Source organism: Cannabis sativa, chromosome 8, assembly GCF_029168945.1.
Source record: "Cannabis sativa cultivar Pink pepper isolate KNU-18-1 chromosome 8, ASM2916894v1, whole genome shotgun sequence".
In the NCBI taxonomy this organism is placed as follows: domain Eukaryota; kingdom Viridiplantae; phylum Streptophyta; class Magnoliopsida; order Rosales; family Cannabaceae; genus Cannabis; species Cannabis sativa.
Genome location: NC_083608.1, coordinates 40,159,690 through 40,183,120, shown reverse-complemented (window position 1 = coordinate 40,183,120; position 23,431 = coordinate 40,159,690). Strand labels below are relative to the sequence as shown.

General features: G+C 34.0%; 1 protein-coding gene across 1 annotated transcript; it reads right to left on the bottom strand.

Moving 5' to 3' along the window:
- Positions 1-11,481: 11,481 nt before the first annotated feature.
- LOC115699498 (uncharacterized) lies at positions 11,482-14,535 on the bottom strand. The gene is made up of 3 exons (XM_030626946.2): positions 14,218-14,535; positions 12,434-13,735; positions 11,482-11,972 (listed from the first exon to the last, which is right to left on the bottom strand). Exons 1-3 carry the CDS (start codon positions 14,398-14,400, stop codon positions 11,745-11,747), a joined length of 1,713 nt encoding a protein of 570 aa, XP_030482806.2. The 5' UTR covers positions 14,401-14,535; the 3' UTR covers positions 11,482-11,744.
- Between the last annotated feature and the right edge of the window lie 8,896 nt (positions 14,536-23,431).

Below are 23,431 nucleotides of genomic sequence, written 5' to 3'. Positions count from 1 at the left end.
TCCAAATCACTACTGGCATCTGCCACGAATAAACATTAGTATACAGATATTTGGTAATACAAAACCATTATACCAATAATGGAATTCATATTCATTTAATCATATAAATAATATATATGTTACCTCATAAAGCAACCATCTTCATGACATCATGTTGCCTAATTAGGCAAGTCGATGCTTTAATCTGATGATCTTGTATTGTATCGCCTAATCAGGCAAGCCCATGCCATAGCCTGGCACCCATATGTCGCATAACTGCATCACCTAATCAGGTGAGCCTATGCCCAAAAACCTGCACCCATATATCATACAATTGCATTACCTAATCAGGTGAGCCCGTGCCACAATCTGGCACCAATATATCGCATCGTCTAATTAGACGAGCTCGTACCTACGCCCGGTACTTATCATGTCACTGACGCCTGTACTTACGCCCAGTACGTCGCCAGGAAAATCGCATCACCTAATCAGGTGAGCCCGTACCTACACTCGGTACTCATCATATATCACTAACGCCCGTACTTACGCCCAGTACGTTACTAGGAAAATTGCATCACCTAATCAGGTGAGCCAACATATCACATGCATAATATTATCACATTATCAATACTCAACCAATCAATCTTTTCAATATATAACAATATTAACTATATCTCAATATTAATCAATTCATAACAATACTAATTGCATTACATACAACGTACTATGCAGTACAATATACTTTTCAATATATAACAATATTAACTATATCTCAGTATTGATCAATTCATAACAATACTAACGGTATTACATACAAAGTACTATGCAGTACAATATACTTTTCAATATATAACAATATTAATAAAAATTTTATTATTAATAGTTATCTTATAATTTCTTAGCCATTAAGAAATTTCTATTTCTAAGGTATTTAGCCAACTTTGAGTACTCTAAAATATCCCGATATTTCTAAAATCAACTTATCCCAATAATCTCATCAATATTTCTAACTAAAACTGTTGTGACATTTTTGGCCTCCAATCAGGTCTCCTGGGTCGCCAAACTTGAAAATATTTTTATTTCACAAATAACTCATATTATATCCACGTATTTCAAATAAATCCCCGTAATTAACAAATTACGCTTATGTATCCACTTATTAAGTCTCCAGGATCGCCCAACCTGAAAATATTTTTATTCCACATATAGCTCATATTACATTCACACATGCTATATAAATCTCCGTAATTAACAAATTACGATTATTTACTTACTTATAGCAAAATTTAAATTTTATACTGAAATAGATTAGTAAGATCATAATCCCACTAATTACCTGATTAACTCATAGTACAATATAAACTCTAATTATTTACCATTAGGCTTATCGGGATATTACAACCATCCCCTCCTTATAAAAATTTCGTCCTCGAAATTTATTTAGACAATTCGGGATATTACCCCCATATTTATAATTCTAATTCTCAAATTGCTGCTTCTATCTTACTGTTTTTTTTATAGCACTTTCTTAACTAGTAGAATTGTCTCATTTCATCTTTCTAGTCCAAAACCTGGACAAGATATTTTTCTCATATAATAAATTTGTCTGAAGTTTAACATCGTCACAACTCAGAACATGGGTCGAGTCTGATTCATATTTTCTCAACATGGAGACATGAAACACATTATATACTCCTGACAACGCAGGAGTTAAGGCTAGCTAATAGGCTACCTAGCCTATTTAATCCAGTGAACATGTATATAATAGTTCTCTTGTACCACACTTATTAAGGTACCTAACCAATGGTACATTTAATTATCACTTTTTAAATAAACACCTCATAAGGGAAGATATTATTCTAAGATATTCTAACCTTTATCAAATATGCTCACAGTATATTTCTAATATTCTATTGATCTTCGCAGGTTACCCACCTTTCAAGAATAAAACATTATACTATTTTCGCTTTAACTTCCATGGTTCTCAATAACCTTCTTTAATTCTTAACATCATAGCCAAAAATATCAACCTTGGAATTTTACAAGATTAGACTATTCCTTTGTATGAATTTTGTATTCTCATTTATAGTATAAATTGTCTACACTGATAGACAACATATTAACTCTGTATGTCCAATCGTTACTACTCGGTCAAAATCATAAGATCGCATAGTACAAAATTCATAATTATGTCTTTCTACTTCTTCTATGAGATCTCCTAAGTTGATCTACGGACTTAACTTAGTAACAAGTTAAGTATTCATTTCTGATAGATATTCAATTAGAGCATTTCTTATTTCCACCCACTTACTTGTCTCAATACCTTGTAAATTTCTGCTTATTAACACATCACTTCCTCTTGATAATCTCTGGAACGACTATCGATTCTGCATCCTAATATGAATCATTCTAGCGTACTTTGTCCTCACTCATACGCTTTCCGGGATGACTCCCTGAAAGATTTCCCATCTTGAGATTACCCAAGTTAAGTATGCTTAACTCCAAGGTAAGCTCATGGTGGGTTATCAGAAAGTAGATGCCCCCTTTTTTTTTTGTCGTTCTTAATTGTATTTCTTGCTTTCATTCTTTCATTAATAAAATTAAATTGCCATCACTCCCTTCATAAACCTCTTGCAATTCCTCATTGGTTTTTGTTCACTTAACTTGAGAAATTCCCATCTTATTGTCAACTTAAATCTTATTCATCTCCACTTATTTTAACTTGTATCAATTTCCTTTGAATTGACACAACTTTTAATTAATTAATTTTTTTTTTTTTCCAATCATTTACGATTAACCACCATTATAAAGTAATTTGATTAAACCTATACAGTAGAGGCAACACTGCTCATACCAGGTACCCACAACTAAACTGGAAATACCCATTTCCCGAATTCTAAACTAATAACAATTAATTAAAGATCATTCCTTGATCCTGAAGTTTCTTTTCATCATCACCACTAAGGTTTCACTCCCTGATTCATATGATACCATTGCTTCTCTGCAATCATCACTATCTTCATACTTCGTTAACCACTTTAAAACTTATTCTACACTCAATTATATAACTCGTTGTTTAATAAACAACCTACTTTGTGATTCAACATCCACCAATCACTCAATTACGTGTCTATTAAATTGCATCTCAATTCATAAGCTTTTCTCCATTCTGGGTGAGTATGCCTTTCCATAATTGCACAATAAATTAATCTTTTCCAAGAATGTCAATGGTCTCCTTATATACCATATTGACTATCTAGTCAATTATAAAGTACTCTCCATCATTACCGTATCACCTTAAGTAATTTAGGTAATCTTCTTTACCTTAGTGATACCACTACTCTTCCTGATGTTCTTTTATACGTTACCTCAGTAACGTCACTGCTTCAAGCCTCCATTGGGCCCTTATTCCCACGAATTAATGGCTTTTATACATGACTGCATCACTCTAGCTATTTCCTGGACTGACGACTGGTCCCACGGACCAATCCAAGTGTTTCTAGCGTGCTTTGCTCTTACTCGCACGCTTCATGGGAAATTTTCTTAAATGAAACCACCCCAAGTCAAGGACACTCAACCATGGAGTTCCGTCATGGTGAGCTACCAAAAAAAGATGCTTCTTGCTAACATAGGTAGTCCCACTCCTACATAATCTCAAAATTACTACACAATCGTCACCTTTAATTCATCTAGGATTCCAGACAATACTCATAAATTGTCCCACCTTTGGTAACGCTAGATCACTTCTAAACAAAAGATTTTGTTATTTGAATCAATTAGATCGATGCCTCCATTAACTACTCAATTTCTATATTCCACTAGGGAATATTAACAATTTAACTCATATTGTCATCCTTCTAATCTGTCTACCCTGTTAAATGGGTTACCACTAAATAACATACATGCACAGTTCATTCAGATTTCTTGATGTCTCTAACTAAATGTATAATGTTTAATATCAATAGCAATTATAATATTGCCCATAAATTCTAACTTGAGTCGGCCGAAGGACCGATATCCCTGTCCCCTTGAGTCATAACCAGCACTTGGGCAAGACCCGTACACTTTTCTCCTTTAACATAAGTCCTTCTTAACTACGTGTAGGTTCTTTTCAGATGACCCACTACCCCATAAAAAACAAGATATGGCTCTACATTGGCTCAAATGGCGCCTTTTTGCATCTTGAACACTCAGGATAAGGTCGCCATTTCTTATACGCACTTTGACCGCTATCATGGTCACCCTAGAACCTTTCGTTCTATCCCATAATTTGTGGTTCATTTAGTTTTTGCTTCTTGATCTACTAGTAAGTTGGCTTCATATATTCCACCACATCCAGTGGTACAACAGGAAGTGTCAGTAGTATAAGAACAGACATAAGATGAGCCTGCCATCTTTTTAAATCTTAGATTATTTTTTTTTCCTTGTCGTCTAATCATGTCCTGTATAACAGAATTTACATGTTCCCAGCATTATGGCAATAAATAATTCTCTTCCATATTGTTTGCCTTGCGCCCAAATAGCTCGCTAATCAGACTATTTGAATGCCCTTACTGTATAACTTATCACATATTTAGTCCACATCTTCTAACTATTTAAAACTCAAACAGATATTAATATCAATATGCATATACCATACACATATTCTTATAAAAATTATCATTATGCTACTTTCCAACATACTTTATAATAGCCTAGGCAGGTAATCCAATAACAATTAATATAAACACTTACTATACCATGAGTTGACCTGTCCTCGCAGCAAATGTACATATTCGACCAGTCTACAGGACCCTTAAAACCATGGCTGCTCTGATACCAAGTTGTAACGCCCTAATCTATAGGGACGCCACTTGTGTGATTTTATAAACTAGTTTAATACTAATAGAATAATTAATTATTAAAAATCGTGATAATATTAAAAACTTGACTAAAATAAAACACTAAAAATGGACATTATAACGGCATAAAAAGTGTGTTCCGGGAATCCCTGTTGTAAAAAGTTTTTCTAAAGAAATATGTACGACAACCATTTAAACATAAAATCAAAATACACAGCAGATACAACCAGTCTAAAACAACTCCTAGCAACTCGGCAAGACGTTGTGCCTAGCGAGGTCAATATGTACATTGCTGGAGAAGACTGCCACCTCATGGTTGATCTAGCTTTTCTTTGCCTTTACCTGCACCACATAGCACCCGTGAGTCACAAGGACTCAGCAAGAAAAGTAATAATAACAATCATATAGCTTATTATTCGAATATTGTCATTTATACACAATAAGAATCAAACCATCACACTTTGTTCATAAGATGAAATCCAAATCACTACTGGCATCTGCCACGAATAAACATTAGTATACAGATATTTGGTAATACAAAACCATTATACCAATAATGGAATTCATATTCATTTAATCATATAAATAATATATATGTTACCTCATAAAGCAACCATCTTCATGACATCATGTTGCCTAATTAGGCAAGTCGATGCTTTAATCTGATGATCTTGTATTGTATCGCCTAATCAGGCAAGCCCATGCCATAGCCTGGCACCCATATGTCGCATAACTGCATCACCTAATCAGGTGAGCCTATGCCCAAAAACCTGCACCCATATATCATACAATTGCATTACCTAATCAGGTGAGCCCGTGCCACAATCTGGCACCAATATATCGCATCGTCTAATTAGACGAGCTCGTACCTACGCCCGGTACTTATCATGTCACTGACGCCTGTACTTACGCCCAGTACGTCGCCAGGAAAATCGCATCACCTAATCAGGTGAGCCCGTACCTACACTCGGTACTCATCATATATCACTAACGCCCGTACTTACGCCCGCATGCGTTACTAGGAAAATTGCATCACCTAATCAGGTGAGCCAACATATCACATGCATAATATTATCACATTATCAATACTCAACCAATCAATCTTTTCAATATATAACAATATTAACTATATCTCAATATTAATCAATTCATAACAATACTAATTGCATTACATACAACGTACTATGCAGTACAATATACTTTTCAATATATAACAATATTAACTATATCTCAGTATTGATCAATTCATAACAATACTAACGGTATTACATACAAAGTACTATGCAGTACAATATACTTTTCAATATATAACAATATTAATAAAAATTTTATTATTAATAGTTATCTTATAATTTCTTAGCCATTAAGAAATTTCTATTTCTAAGGTATTTAGCCAACTTTGAGTACTCTAAAATATCCCGATATTTCTAAAATCAACTTATCCCAATAATCTCATCAATATTTCTAACTAAAACTGTTGTGACATTTTTGGCCTCCAATCAGGTCTCCTGGGTCGCCAAACTTGAAAATATTTTTATTTCACAAATAACTCATATTATATCCACGTATTTCAAATAAATCCCCGTAATTAACAAATTACGCTTATGTATCCACTTATTAAGTCTCCAGGATCGCCCAACCTGAAAATATTTTTATTCCACATATAGCTCATATTACATTCACACATGCTATATAAATCTCCGTAATTAACAAATTACGATTATTTACTTACTTATAGCAAAATTTAAATTTTATACTGAAATAGATTAGTAAGATCATAATCCCACTAATTACCTGATTAACTCATAGTACAATATAAACTCTAATTATTTACCATTAGGCTTATCGGGATATTACACCTATGGTCACGACTAAGGGTTTATGTAGTCGCGACCATGGGCGAAACACGGGATTTTTGGCCAGTTTTGAAATTTTGCCATTCAGAGGTAGCAACCCTAATTCCTAGATAAGGGACTCGACTTTTATGGCAAAAATTATTAGAAATCAGCCCCAAAAAGTAAATGAAGGAGGAGAGGAAGCTATTGTGACGATCCGGAGCGCAATCACCAATTAGTTCTTTCTTAACTCTTCAATTTTTTTATGTTAATTTCTATTCTAGATTCAATTATGGATGTTAATATAGTTTTTATGAACTAAATTCTCAATTGGGGAAGACGATGAATGCTGATTGAAGTTTTGCTTAGTTAATGATAATTGTCATTCCTTTTATCTTGTTTGTGAAATTATCTATATTTGTGTGTAATTCCATGTTAAAGATTGATCACCTTCTACATGTTCTATGATCTCAATTCGAAATCTGAAAAGTGAGAATTGAGAATGCTAAAATTGGATAATCTAGGTTTTATGTGAAACGAAAGTATTTGCGTAACCTGTGTGACATTTAGATTATTACTTAAAGCTGATTACATGTTATTCAAATTCAGAGATTGATTAGAGAACATGTGATTTAGGACCTAAAAGATCTGAAAAGAGTTAGGTTAATTTGTTTAATCTGTCATTCACATAAAGAAAAAGGATAGTAATTAGCATTAACAATTGGGTAAATAAATCAACATGATTCTCTTCCCTATATAATCATCTTGGTTGAATCTTTCGCTGTTACTTTTAGTTTCTTGATACTCTTGTTTTGTGTTTTAATCATAAAAATTATTAGTTTGCCAAGTAGAATCATAAATTTAATCTAGTGGTATTCAGTCCAATTCCCTGTGGTTCGACCTCACCTGTGTGAGTTTACTACTTGATTACGTGCACTTGCGTATTGTTCATAATTTTCGTAACAAATACCTATTTTTTTACATTTAAAATGCACTTTAAGTGCCACGAATGCAATGCAAGAGGTCGAGCGCCGCTTTATAAGCTCCCTCAATAGCATCACAAAACTGAAAAAGTCAGAGCGCAATCCAAGAGGCTAAACAGCTCCCTTAACCTTTAATATGAAATTTGAAAAAGACTGAGCGCGGCCCAAGAGGCTATACATCTCCCTTAACATCAAATAAGTAACCAGTAAAAGGTCAAGACTGCTCAAAGAGTCTATACTCCCTTTATAATTAGGTTACATTGGAAAAGTGGTTGTGAAAGCCCAAACAACAAAAGGCTCCCTCAAATAAAAGATCTCAAGGCGCAAGTACCAAAAGAAACAGACCATGCTGGAGGTACGATGCTTACCAAATTTAGTCTACAAGAACACTTAAAAAGAGTTCTTACAGACTGGGGGAAGTGTTAACTCCAAAAATGATCAAACCTAACTTACGAGATTAGTCAACAGTTAACCTGGTGTTAACTCCAAGAATCAGTGTTGACAATTCTCGAAGACTTGTCCAAGCATTTCAGAGACTGGACTCATGGTTACCCACAAGCAAAGTATTGGGTAAATTGAGAAAGTACAAAGGATGAGACATTACTCTATGAAGATTTTGAAAGGTCCATCATACATATGTGATTATTTAAGGTATTTTTGATAGAGGTCGGCAGGCATGAGTAGAATTAGTAAGACCAACTTACTAAGTAAAATTTTTTGAAGGATTTTCATAATGATGTGCTTAGATATAGATATTTTCATACACATAAAATCCATAGATCAATTTCTCATCTTTTTAACGCATTTTGAATCGTCTAATTCTAACATATATTGAGAAAGTTATGGCCAAAATACAAAGACCATTGAAATGTGACAGTGGGGTGTGCATAGGACTGAACATTTTGAGCGGGTTCGACCCGAACCCGAACCAGTGAACTCGTAAATTGTTTTTTTAAAAAAAGTTTTGGGCGGGTCGATTTCAACCTGGTACCCTTCGGGCGGGTTCGCGGGTTGAGATTTTAAGGGTACCGGGTTTCGGGTTGAACCCAAGAACTTCCCGCCAACCCGGTATATAAATATATTATATATATTTTTATTTTTTTTATTACATTTTATATATATTAAATTATTAATTAAAAAAATAAAAAACCCTAAATCATTTACATTTCCGTAGCCCTAAAAAATCATTTCAGCGGCCTCTAGTCCACACCAGACCTCACGATCACGAACAAGCCTCCCACCCCACACCCAACCAACCACACCAGCCACCAGCCACCAGCGTCCAGCAGCAGACCTCAGCCACGCCACGACCGACGACGACCCAGGGGAGGGATCGGCGGCTCCTCCTCCTCCACGACTCCGTCCGCTCGAGTCGCCCACATCCCACGTCGTCGCACCACTCCGTCAGTCCGTCATCGCCCACAACCCCACCACACACCACCACGGCACCACGATAATCTATCTCTTTCAGCTTATTTTTTATTTTTTATAAAATTATTTTCTATTAAATAATATAAACTAAATATATTTTTATATATAATTTTTTATTAAAAATTTATATATATTATATAAAATAATTTATATTCAGAAAAATATAATAATTTTTTAATAATATATAAATTTTATTTTAATTTATTGTTATTTTTATTAGTTTTAAATAGAAAATTAATTTTTTTAAAGAGATGACCGAGTTGACTGGGTCAACCCGCCAACCCGGTCAACCCGGCCAACTGAAACCCACCAACCCGTGCCATATTCGGGTCCGGGTTCGGTTTCATTTTTTTTAACCCGAAACCCGTGAACCCAAAACCTGCAAACCCAAAACCCGGTAAACTCGCCCGATGTTCAGCCCCAGGTGTGCAAGCCGGTGTGCCTTTGTGCGAGAAAGTGTGCTTGTGTGCGAGTCGGTGTGCCTTTGTGCGAGTCGGTGTGCCTTTGTGCAAGTCGGGAAGCATTTTTGCAAGCTGGGGAGCATTTGTGTGAGTCGTGGAGCCTTTGTGCAAGTGGTGGAGCATTCGTCCAAGTCGTGATGCATACGAGACATCCATGCGAGTTGTGGTACGAGACGTCCATGTGAGAACCACATGCAAGGTGTGAGGGTCTCACACGCGAGTTGTGTGTGGTGTGTGAAGGGCTCGAATGCGAGACGTGTGTGGTGTGTGCGAGGCTTGCGTGTAGAGCTAGTAAGACTAACTTACTAAGTTGCAATTGTTGGAGGATTTTCATACTGATACGTTTAGAATTAGATCTTTTTATAAACATAAAATTCATAGATTGTCTTTCCAACGCATTTTAAATCGTCTTCCGACATATATCGAGAAAGTTATGGCCAAAATACTAAGACCACTGAAATGTGATAGTGGGGTGTGCAAGCCGGTGTGCTTTTGTGCAAGTTGGGGAGCATTCGTGCAAGTCGGGGAGGATTTGTGCAAGTCAGGGAGCATTTGTGCAAGCTAGGAAGTATTTGTGTGAGTCGTGGAGCCTTTGTGCAAGTGGTGGAGCATTCACGCACGTCGTGATGCATGCGAGACGTCCATGCAAGTCGTGATGCAAAATGTCTGTGGGAGACCCGCATGCGAGCCGTGGCATGCGAGGTGTGAGAGGCTCGAATGTGAGCTGTGTGTGGTGTGTGAAGGGCTCGCATGCGAGCGGTGTGTGCGAGGCTCACGTGCGAGCTGTGTTGTACGAAAGCCGTGTTGTGCGAGACCCGTGAATGAGTTTGAGAAATGTGAAGAGAAGTGAGAATTTGAATACGTGTTGAAGAGGAAATTATTAAGGAAGGAATCAAAGGACAAGGCTTGCACGTAGAGAGGTACGAGACTGAGTACGGCCACATCCTCATCGTGGCCTACTGGTGAGATGGAACAAGTAGCCCATGACGTCCCTACAACAAGTACTCTACAACCACTACTCCTTCAACTCGGGACTACTTGACACGCGACAATGGTACAAGGCGCAAGACCACCTCATGCACCTGTTACTCGCAGCAACATAAGACCAACTTGTGCCTTGAGGACCACAAGTGTATCTCAGGCCATTAAAACCTATAAATACCCCATTCCCAGGTGAGAGAAGGGTTGGAAAATCATTGTAATACTTGACCTAGAGAAATATATTTTTTCATATTTCCAGATCTTCATCTTTGTCCTAAGTCTTACATCCAAGTTTCAATTTTCTAGCTACAATTCAATTGGCAAGTTTTTACTATTGTTATTATGGAATTCAAATGAAGAGAGTTATATATAATAAATATACATATCTTTTCATTTATTAATTGTAATTACTATCTTATTTTCTTAATTTTCTAATCTATGATCGAATTTAAAATAATTTATATTATTTTTATTATGTGAATATAAATGCATAGTACATATAAACAACTCATATTGACAGTTAGCTGTGTCAAATAATTTTACTACCAAAATTTAAATTTAGAAAATTAAGTACAAATAAAATGATAATTAGAAAGATTTGGCACCAAAAACTCTAATTAAAATTTGGTTATATTATACTTTGTATGACAAATGAGAGTAATAAATTTCTATATTGTGTATGGAGATTTCTATGTTGAGTGTAGAGATGTAAATTTCCCCTAATTTTAGCTATGTATTTTTACTTCTCATTATTGTGTACTATTACATTTTTTTTTCTGCTGAAAGTGTACTATTACATTTCCATGACAGAATGAGCTACACACAACTATTATGTCACATTACCATATGGCATTGTGTGATTGCATAGAAGACTGAAACATTATTGGTGCCTTTAACTTTTCTTTCTTTAAGAATATTTCCCACCCATATTAAGATAATAATCCAAAATATAATCACGATCCAACCAACCTGGCAAATATATTCCTCTCTCCCTTATTAAGATGATAAACTAAGAAAATGCAATAGCAAATCCGGAAAGAAAGACAAGATTCTCTCTTTCAGGTGCCCACATAATAATCAGTGAATTCAAGATATATGTTAAGAATAGTTCACAACTCCACCACCACCAACCAATCATCACAAATTCACAATTGCCCTCTTTCATTTCAACCCCCTTCATGATATAGTTCAACCAATCATATGAATATAACAATATTTATTTAATCTTGGCTTTTAGTTCTTTTGGTGGACAGCAATGTGGTGAATGTCCATATCTTTTAACATGACAGAGCGACCACATGAATCACATGGAGCAGTTCTTGACCCACAAACGCCTTCATGCTCACACAATCCTCTCATTCTGTCTCGAGCATCGGCAGCAGAGCTTCCAGCTTGAACCATGTCCCCACAAAATCTACATACAATTAGACGCAAGGGGCAAGCCGAAGCTTGGTGTTGCACCTGCAAAACGTAACAATAAGAACAGTGTTGAGTTTCTTTTCGCAAGATGCCACAAGTTTCAGGCATACATTATGCGACTAGTTTAGAAGAATCAAGTCAATTGCAATTGAGCCTTGTCATCTCAACAGAAGTTTCCAACTATCAAAGTAACAATACTAACAAAGTCCGGCCAAATCCATATTTAAAGTAACAATACTAACAAATATCTTTTCATATTGATTTTTGATAGTTCTGATGGTTTATGCTGTCCTATCAGAATGCAAAATGACAACTAAAATTTGAATCTGACACAGGCATTGGCATGAAGAAGAATGACCTTGAACTCAAGTCAAATGCATGAAATTAACTTAATGCAACAAAATTGGAATGTGCAAATAAAAATATGAAATGAAGTCTTGAAGAAAATGCAAAGATAAGAATAGAAAGTTCACGGCAGAAAACTTGACACTAATATTGCTTACCATTTGTTCTTTCTCAAGGACTATACCGCAGGGGCAGCGAACTGGCTCGTGGAAGACTTTCATGTGCTTTTCCATTTCTCCCTGCTGAAAAGCTTGCCCACATTTGTCACAATGAACATGATTCTTGGCCTCCTCAACTCTAAGAACAACTCCACATCCTGCATGCTGACAAACAACATTGTGTCTGCTACAGTAGGCTTCATGCAGTGATATAGTTCGACTTGGTATGTGACGCTTGCAGTTCCTACACTCTACAGTATCCATCTCCGTAGATGAAGAGGAAGACACAGCTTGTTGACCTACTGTACGATTACAGTCATCCTGAACACTCACTGACACATGGTACTTAGTTTTTCCCTTAAAGCCATAAATGCCAATGCTATAAGTACCAGCTGTGAAGTTCTTATCTGTAGAAGCAATGATCAAGGCCTTCGAACCAATATCATAGGAAGACCATTCATGCTGGTGCTGGGTAGGAAATATGAGAGGATGCCTGGATACATAAAGATCGGTATCTCCACCATCAGTCTCTGCGTCTATCCTAACCTCAACTCGAGCAGCCCCAGAAGAAACTATCTCCCAAATATTATTGTCTACTGAGAACTTGTAATACATGTAATTTCCTTCATCAACAATGCCAGAATCTGGCTCTCCAAATGTGAGTGGTTTTAATACATTCTTCTCTGATTGCTCAGCAGCTGAATCAGGGCTAATTATATCTACTTCAATATCAGTTTCTAGGACAGATACACTTGTAGAAGGTTTCAACTCAAGGACTCGTAACTTGTATGTAAGCTCCCCATAGTTGACAGTGAACAAGTCATCCTGAGAAAGGGTGGCATGCTGCCGAAGGCTGGTCTCTAGGATAGCCTTGTGGTTGGGCAAATCAGAAAAGCCAACCCTATCAGGTTGAAGTTTAGCATAAGTACCTTTTGGTAGCCACGCATAACGAATTTCAATCATATGACTAGTCAATGTGTCTGTTGCAAATAAATTCTGCCAAACGTGAGGAGGAAGCCCAACAAAACCTTCTTCTGCAGTGAACTCCAAAACACCTGAATGAGTGGTCCGATGACTTTCCTGATCAGCAGCATTGGTGTTTAACGAACCCTCTTCTTTAACTGGGGACAGCTGGAAGTACAGAGGTCCCTTGTCAAAAGCTCCTTGATCAGACAATTCGTTGAAGCAAGATGGTGGAAGTTTTATCTTATCTCCATTACCCTGAAAAGGTACAGCTTCCAGTAGACGATAAAACATGATTCCCCTCCCAGCAAGTAAACTTTCTTCCGTTAGTTGATCAGCCTGAAAAAATTTGAGAAGGCATTGAGTTAAGGTGCAAGACAAGTAAATAAGACAAATCACTACAAAAGTCATACAATACATCAACAAATAAATATACATCAAGACCGTTGCATATGTATTTAAATATTAATTCTAATTCCAGCTTTCTACTTTTTCTTCTGCCCCTTTTATTTGTAGAATTATAGCTATGTAAACAAAGTCTCTTCTAGAATTTTCTTTCAATTTTATCTTCATTGTTACAAAACGCTCTTTAATTTATCAAATGAAAAATTATGAGATTAATGTGTGCCTATCTATTTGTTCTAATTCTCATGAATTTTATTCAAGAAAATGAAAATAAAGTAACAAGAATTATAATTCCCCTTCTTCTAAAAATTCTATAAGTAACCAAATAATTCATCAAACAAGGAAAATAAAAATGGGTGAAATATTTCAAACCCAATTTATTTTATCTGAACATAAGAAGAGGGAGAAATAAGAACCTTGAGTTGGGCTTCAGCAGCATCAAGGCGTCTGGATCTCTGAGCAGCTTCAATGGCTTCCCTTTGCTTCTGGGCCTGTTCTTTAGCCTTCTTCTCCCTATCGGCTTTCAGCTTGGCCTTATCCTTCCGCTCCTTCTGCTCCTTCTGCAACTTCTCTCTCGCTCTTCTCAGCTCAAAATCCATCTCTCTCTCTCTGTTCGATCGTACGGAATGAGATATTTTGTTTCAGATGAATGAGAAACCAAAACTCAGAACTCCAAACTTTTATAACTTGTTGGTTAAGAGACTCAAGTATTCAATTTTCAATCGAAGTAGACAAACATCAAATAAGACAGGACTTTTAAAAGTCACTCTCTCGAAGGTTCTGGGTCAATCACTGAACGAAAATATGGGCCCTAACTAATAGCCCACTTTCCTTTTAAATGAGCCCAGTTTAACAATATTCTAATAGAAACAGGGAAATTTACACAGATTACTGTTTTTTCCCAATTTTTTTCTTTTATACTGTTACACGCTCAAATTAACTTTTATACTGTTTTTTTTTTCCTTTTTTTTTTCGGCAGTGTACTGCCAACAATTTTATGTTATTGTTTTGTTTTTTTTTGATTGATTGGGACATGAGCTCAAGTTATTTATTTAATTTTTTATTTTAATGGATGTAAAAATTATTATTTATTATTTTTAATATTTAATAATTATTATTTTTTGAGATAATTTAATAATTATTATTTTGATGAAAAGGTTGATGGGATGTGTCATAGAAGTGACATGTTTTACTTTTTCTTTTATTTAAATAAATTTAAAAATCACACCCCATGTCTCACTCTTTTTCTTTTATTTAAATAGATTTAAAAATCTCACTCCCCTTTCTCACGATTCATCTTCTTCATCATCTTTATCTTCTAGCTTTCCACATAAATCTCACCCCCATGTTCTAATATTCATCTTCTTCTTCAAATTTTTTTTTCTTCATCTTTACCGTTGTTTTAGTATTGTTCTACTGTTGTTTTTCATGATTTTTATTTTTTTTTTCATGTTCAGTTCTTCTTCTTCATCTTCTTTTCTTTTCTTCTTCTTCTTCTTTTTTTTTTTTTTTTCTTTTTTTAATTTTTTGAAGTTCTTAGTTATGTTTTTTTTTTGAAAATATAAGAGTTAGTGTGGTTTTTTTTTGTTCTAATTTTCTAGAACTTTTCTTGCAAATATAGTGCATTTAGTATTGAGGATGTGCACAACATAGTTAATTTTTGATCATTTTTTTCTTTTATTGTTTTATTTGTTTTAGTATTGTTTTAGTATTGTTTTACTGTTGTTTTTCATGATTTATTTATTTGATGCCGATTTCACTGCCCTTGCTCCATCTCGCTGGAATTAATAGGTATTTTCTGGGTGTTCTCGTGTTGTTGTGATGGTTATGTCTGTGAGTGTGGAAGATGGAGGCTATAAATACATTTCTTCTTCGTTCTCTTTGGCTATTTTTGTGGTTTTTTTCTTTTGGTTATCCTATAAATATATTTGACGAGCTCACTCACAAGAGAGTTTTGAGGTGTGTGTTTCTTTTATATTTTTTCTAAGTGTAGTTATATTTGCTTCATTTGTTTTTGTGTTGTTTCAGTGTTGTTTTAGTAGTTTTTTTTTATTATAATTTTCTAGGAATAGACTTGCAAATATAGTTGATTTTGCATCTGGTGTTGAGGTTGTGCAGCAGATTGTTTGTTTTTTTTAATCATTTTTTTCTTTTGTTTTGTTTGATTGTTTTAGTGTTGTTTTACCGTTGTTTTTCCATGATTATTTATTGACGTCGATTTTACTGCTTTTGTTTAATCTTGTCGGAATTAATGGTTATTTTCCGGTTGTCCTGGTGTTGTTGTGGTGGTTATGTCTGTGATTGTCAAAGATGGAGGCCTCATACTTTTGTTTTGGTATTGACAGTATAAAAGAAAAAAAAAAAGGGGAGGACAGTATAAATGGTAATTCTGCCGTGTGGCAGTAAAATTGAAAAGTATTACCCCAAATCCAGTATTTTTGTAAAATGCCCAACAATAAACTATTCTTTGGCCATGTTAAACAACATTTCATATTTAGTAGGAAGCCGCGTTTTGTTGGGGTTATATTTTGTTTCGTCATAATTATATAAATAAAATTAGAATAAAAAATGTTAAAAATTTAATGAAAAATAATGTGTTCTTTTTTAATTAAATAAAAGGTAAAAAAATCTATTACTTTTTAAATTCGATACATAAAGCCTTATTTATTTGTTTTATTATTTTTTTAAAATTTCGATAAAAAAAATAATACATTATATATTAGTTTAAGTATTTTTAGAGGTTTTAAAGAATATAATATTTTTTTTTTTACAAAATAGATAAATCTCTATAGAACTCTAAAAAATTTGAAATAAGTCATTATAAAATTTTTTATTTAATAAATAAAAGATTAGAAATCTAAAAATTCTCACACCAATTAGATATCTAAAAAAAAAGATAATTGCATATAATTTCAAAACTGTTGTTATAATTGTATCTCACTTATAATTGTCGTTATATTCAAAATTGATGTTATCACCGTATCTCACTTATACTTATCATTATCATTAGTATCATTTTTAATAAATTTGCTTTCTAAGTATATGTGGAAGACAATGTGCAAAACCACCTCAACTTTATATTTTTTACACTTAACTACAAAAATTGATTTTTTGGAGCAAAACTACTTAAGCTCTCATTCTGTTTTACTCTTTACCCTTCTATCTAAAGATCTCAGTTAATAGCCATGGTGGACAGCTGAAGTGTATACTAATATACATGTGTCACGTTTTTAGTAGTTTACGTAATATTAATTATTAAAATATTATAAAATAATTTAAAAATTATAAAAAATAAATAAATTATAAAAAATATATTTTATTTTATTTTATTCTTTCCTTTTCTTTTTTCTTTCTTTCTTTCTTTTTCTTTTTTTTTTTTCTCTTTTCTTCTTATTCTGTTGCGTGCAAGACCAAACAATAAATAAATAAATAAATCTTTTTTTCTTTTTTTTTTCTTCTTCTTTTGTTGTGTGCGAGAATAAACGCCCAACCCTAATTCCATTCCTTCTTCCTCTCTCTCTCTCTCTCTCTCTCTCACCTCTCTATTGTGCGGCGGTGTTGTTCAGATGAAGATGAAGCTCGCAGTGAGCTTCGGTGCCCTCAAAAACCCCCAAACCAAATCTCTATGACGGATGGAGAGCACCAGGCGAAGCCCTCACCACCATCGATCGAAGCCCAGTCGAAGCTCCAACCTCTGTTCGCCCTTTTCGTCGATGAGAAATAGAGAGACGACAAAAGAAATGGGGGATCGACGACACAAGAGGGAAGTGTCATTGGGGGTTTGGGTTTCTCGGGGTTGGGGATAATAATGGTGTGGCTTTTTGGGCTGAGGATTGTTGGCGATAGTTCCTTTGGAGCTGGGGAAGGCTGTTGCACAAAGAGGAGGGCTAGGTTTCGGTGGGTGTGGCCTGTGGAAGATGTAGAAAAAGAGAAAAAGAAAGAAAAGAAAAGAAAAGAAAAAAGAAAAGAAAAATAAAATAAAAGAATAAAATAAAATAAAATATATTTTTATAATTTGAAAATTATTTTTATAGTATTTAATAATTAATATTATGTGGACCACTAAAAACGTGACACGTGTACATTAGTATACACTTCAGTTGTCCACCATGACAATTAATTGAGATTCTTGGACGGAGAGGTAAAAAAGCAAAATAGAATGGGAGTTTAGGTAGTTTTGTCTCCAAAAAATTAATTTTTGTGGTTAAGTATTAAAAAAATATAAAGTTTAGTAGTTTTCCACCAATATCTCTTTTGTATATGCATGACATTATAACCTACTACTATATATGACAACAGTGGCAGACTTAAGATTTAAAGTGAGGGAGTGCATAATTTTTTTTTGGTAAGGCAAGGGCAAAAGTAAACTTAAAAAAATGCTCTTGGTGGGAATTAAACCCTTGTCCTCTAATGTATATGCTATCTAGCTTAATCATTACACTAAATCTAATATTGTACCTCTAAGTATTACCTTTTATTAAAAATATATGTCGTAAATAATTAAAATATATATTTTTTCTTAATTTTTGTTTCAAGGGGGTGGCTGCCCGCCTCGCTTCTATGTAAGTCCGCCCCTGTGTGACAAGGATGATATGTATATATATATATATATATATATATATATATATGCTTAGAAAAGAAGAATTGTATGCTCTATGAGGGATGATAATATCTTTGAGATGATATGATATATGTATAAGTTTAATAAATACGAATAGTTTATAGCACATATATATAGTATGATTTGAGAATTTTTTTTTATTATTGATTTTTTGTTTTAAATTTTTATTAGTTAATTTAGTTAGAGATATTTTGTAGTTAGTTTGGTTATTAGAAATATTTTTTTTAGTAGTTACATAGTTTATAAATATTTTTTATATAAGACTGTTTAGACTACATGTTAGTAATGTGTTTTGGTTAGTTCACTTTCTAAGGTTATCATAATCATATAATTTATTTATTAAAATATAAAATGTATATTTGCATATATTTTGTGAATGTAAATTATATTTTATACATGAAAGTTGTCTCAAATTTGGAATGTCTCTAAATAAATAGGTTGGTTTGGGCTATATAGAGTTAGAGTGTGTCCAACCCATAACCAATCCATAATTATACGACCTATCACTTTTTAGCCTAATGAGTTATAGCCTACTCTTAACATAACACTTTATTACGAAAATTGGGTTGGGTTGTCTGAATTAAATGATTTGACCCATATTTTATGCACCCTTACAACTAAAGCAAACCGCCATTGAAATTTCACTCGAAGCTATTGAGACAAACCTTCGATCGTGAGATTCAACCAATAATTTCTCATGAAATAAACTTTCAAACAGAAAACAATAAAGTTTCCTTCGATCATTCGCACTTTCACCATTAAATTAGTGAGATATTACCTTCAAGCTCTGTACATAGAAAAAAAAATAAAAGATAAAGAAGATGAAGAAGAAGAAGGATATTGATGACAGTTCTTGGAATATCATTCACACAACAACAAATTAAAAAACCAGTAAGTTATCCTACCTGATGAGATACTAAATATATAACTAATATAATGTTTGATTGCTTCTATCTAAACCTATTAATATGTTCTATAATAATGTCATGGAACCATAAATATATAACAGAATCATGGAATCTTTATTGGTGGTATTTTACTATAATAGAAAATTTTGTGGACAAATACTTATACACAGATTATGAAGTCACAAATATACTAATACCAAGAGATTTCTCGTACCAAGATCTTAAAACACTAACTTGTAATTTTTTGGAAATGAATAACATCGCCACCATTCTAGAAATACAATTAAAAATACTTGAAGGTGCATCACCAATAAGGATCAAATATGACAATTCTTGTAGATTCGAAGTCCTTTGATAATTATTTTTAGGAAGTAATGGAATGGTTAGTGAAGTTGTCAAACCAACTACTTGCAGCCCTTGTTAGGGAGGTTGGGAATAATATGCATTGTAAGTTGTTTAAAGTATTGCTTGCTCACATTATGGTATCGAAGTTGTTCAGGTGTGCCACATGATCATTTGTACCATCATACTATGCAACATGTGGGTTTTTGAATCCTTGAGGAAATTATGAATTCAAATATCAGTGGAATGGTTCTGTTTCTTCGTCTGAGTCGTATCCCGATAATTTCCCATATTCTCTACCCTGGTATTTCTGAACTTAATTATCTTCCAACTTATTACTCATATCCACGGGATACTGCCCCATTAGTTGTTGCCCGCCTGTATTTTGATTTAATCGATTGCGCAAATCTGGTGCATTACGATTAAGTGCTAGCGTAAGTCAAGTTGTCTTCGGTTTAGTTGCTCGCGAAGATCAGGGTCGCGATGCCTTTGATCATAATTACTCAGAGATCTTGTCATCGAGTAACTTTTAGATTGGTAACTTTAAGAATTACTAATACTCTCTCAAGCACTGTGATAATAATGTCGTGATCCACCTTCATCTCGTGTTCTCCTGTCATGGGCATGAGTTTGGGTTGATCTGCTGTGCCTGCGGGTCCTCAACCTTGATCCACTTGGATCTGTACTCGAGCCAGTTTCTTGTGACTCTTCTTGCATTGGCCTTATCCTTCGGAAGAGATTTGACACACAACTGGCCCCTACTCTTGTAAGTGACTGTACTATCTCTATCGTTGCAATTAGGCCTTTGTGGACGCCTTGGGGTCGACCTGTCCCAGGCTGATTTCTAGCATTTCTCACATCATGCTGCAAAATTTCATGGTTTCTAGGTCTCATCTGCCTAGCATTTGTATTCATGCAAGAATACTCTAGTACATTAGGTTGTTCATTCTCTTGGTTTGCAAATGGGAAGTTCCTAGATTGTCACGTTGAGTCTCTTAATTTCTTGCTTTTGTGGGTTTTCTCCATCCATTGAGATATCTCTCACATTTTTCAGGTTGTTCTTCATGAGTGTCTGAGGGATTCCCTTGGTTGTTTCCTTGTCTTCTAATTCTAGAACCTCAGGGCCTCCCCCATGGTCGCCTTATAGATGGATCAGGTTGATTTTGAGGGGCCTCTCTGTTAGGTTTTATGCCCTAAATAAAACTCCATTTCAATGTAATCTATTTTATTCAACATCAATAAAGAAACAGAAGTATTTTTCATTCATTTGTGTATGTTTTGGCTCACTTTATCAATTGCTTGTCTAATTGATTTATAAATTCATCTTAAACCCTTTTCACATACTTGATCATGTTTATTGTGCTGTCATCACATTGGAAAGTAAACATGACTATGTGAATAAAGTTTCCTAGATTTATCAGACACAGGGTTTTACTGATATGATAATCTACAACAAGAGTTTACTTGTATTTGGAGAAATACTATGTTCTTTCCAGAACATTGGTTAAAGTAAAGCTTAGGTTGGATGCATGGAGTATGCATCGGAAGGGACCGATATTGAACTTTGACTTAGATTTAATTAAACTTACCGTAAAATCTATTCAAGTCAATATCGCCAAGTTGATCCTAGATCAAATGATCTTAATCCTGTTATGATTAGGCTCAATCTTGAAAGGCTATTCGTGTTCCTTTGAATTGTTAGTTAAGCCTACTTTTAGGTCAGGGTGATACATACTCTTTGGGAACACGGTAGTGCAATTGAGTGGCAGCGCTAGCATAAACATGGAATCTATAGCTTCTACCTGGCGAATAGTAAGCAAAGGATGATTTCCTTCGAGCTTGACCAAACGAAAATAAATGGTGGAGATCTCATTTCACATAAGCTGAAATATCATTTATACGGGGTCAAGTGTTTTAAGGATAAAATACATAGTAGGGTGTTACGGTAATTTAATCCCTTTACTGTGTAGATCATTCATATAGAGGATCATTGATCACATTAGGATTATAACAATGGATAACTAATGATGTGTCTATATGGTGGAACATATAGAGCATTCTATATACTGAGAGTGCAATTCTAAGTTCTATGCGTGGATTCAACGAAGAATTAATAAGTTAGTGAATTTTAGTGCTAAATTCTTGATCTACTTATTGGAAGCTCAGTTATATAGACCCATGGTCCCCCCACTAGTTGAGATAATATTGCTTGTAAGACTCATGTAATTGGTTTTGATTAATCAATTATAATTCACGAATTAGACTATGTCTATTTGTGAAATTTTCACTAAGTAAGGTCGAAATGGTAAAGAAAGAGTTAATAGGGGCATATTTGTTAATTATGATACTTTGTATGGTTCAATTAATAAATATGATAAATGACAATATTATTTAATAATTATTTATAGTTATTAAATAGTTAGAATTGGCATTTAAATGATTGAATTAAGAAATTGGCATTTTTGAGAAAATCAGATACAAAAGGTGTTAAAATTGAAAAATTGCAAAAATCAAGGCCCAGTCCACCTAAGCCATGGCCGGCCACCTTTATAGGTATTTTAAATTGATTTTTTTCATTATTTTAATGCCATATAATTCAAATCTAACCCTAGTGGAATGCTATAAATAGATAGTGAATGCTTCAGGAAAATTACACTTTCTGAATTAGAAAAACCTGAGCCTCCACTCTCTTCTCTAGCCGCCACTCTCTCTCTATTCTTCCTCTATATTTCGAACCTCTCTTAGTGATTAGAGTAGTGCCCACACACATCAAGCAATACCTCAATCATAGTGAGGAAGATCGTGAAGAAAGATCATCAGCAAAGGAGATTCAGCATCAAGGATTCAGAGAAGAAGATCCAGGTTCAGATCTTGATAATACTCTGCTACAGAAAGGAATCAAGGGTTAGAGATCTGAACGGAAGGAGTCATTATATTCCGCTGCACCCAATGTAAGGTTTCTTAAACTTTATATGTGTTTAATTTATCGTTTTAGAAAGTTCATATTTAGGATGTTAATAAACATACTTGTGAGTAGATCTAAGATCCTGGTAAAATAATAACCAACAACTGGTATCAGAGCCATGGTAATTGATTTACTTACATGAAATTTGGACTTTAAAACGATTGTTTGTATGTTCTTTGGATGGTATCATGTTGTATTGAGTGTTATTTGATGAATGATTGATGTTTGTGAAATTTTCGTGAAAAATAATTGTGATTTCGTTTCTGGAATTATTTTTATTGGATAGTATGGAAAACATTAAGCAAGTTAGCCTTTTACAGAACTCAATTTGGATTTTATTTGAATTAGTTATGATTTTTTGAAGATTTGACAAAATTGGGGCTGTGCTGATATTTTTCTGCGATCGCAGAACTGTCCGTACAATTTCGAATTTTTTCCTTTTTCTTCAATTTTTCATACTTTTTCATGGAATTAACTTCCAATTTTTTGTATGGTTTTGTATATATACTATTACTATTCCTAATTCAATTCTAATTATCATTTTGAATTAATTTATTTTTTTTTAAATTAATTCAAGATATTAGTGTAATTTGAATTTGAATAGAATTAGTATTTATCTTTTTGCTTAAAATCTATCTTATTTTTAAATTTGATTATATTTTTTTTAAAATTTAAGGTCAGATTTTATAAGATATTTATAATATCTTTTAAGATATTTTAAAAATATCTCTTAAGATATTTATAAAATCTTTTAAGATATTTTAAAATATCTTATCTTTTAAGATTTTTTTTAT

Coding starts and splice junctions, on each gene's coding strand:
- LOC115699498 (XM_030626946.2), bottom strand. CDS start 14,400: ATGGATTTTGAGCTGAGAAGAGCGAGAGAGAAGTTGCAGAAGGAGCAG. Junction 13,736..14,217: donor CTGCTGAAGCCCAACTCAAG/GTTCTTATTTCT, acceptor AAATTTTTTCAG/GCTGATCAACTAACGGAAGA. Junction 11,973..12,433: donor TCCTTGAGAAAGAACAAATG/GTAAGCAATATT, acceptor TACGTTTTGCAG/GTGCAACACCAAGCTTCGGC.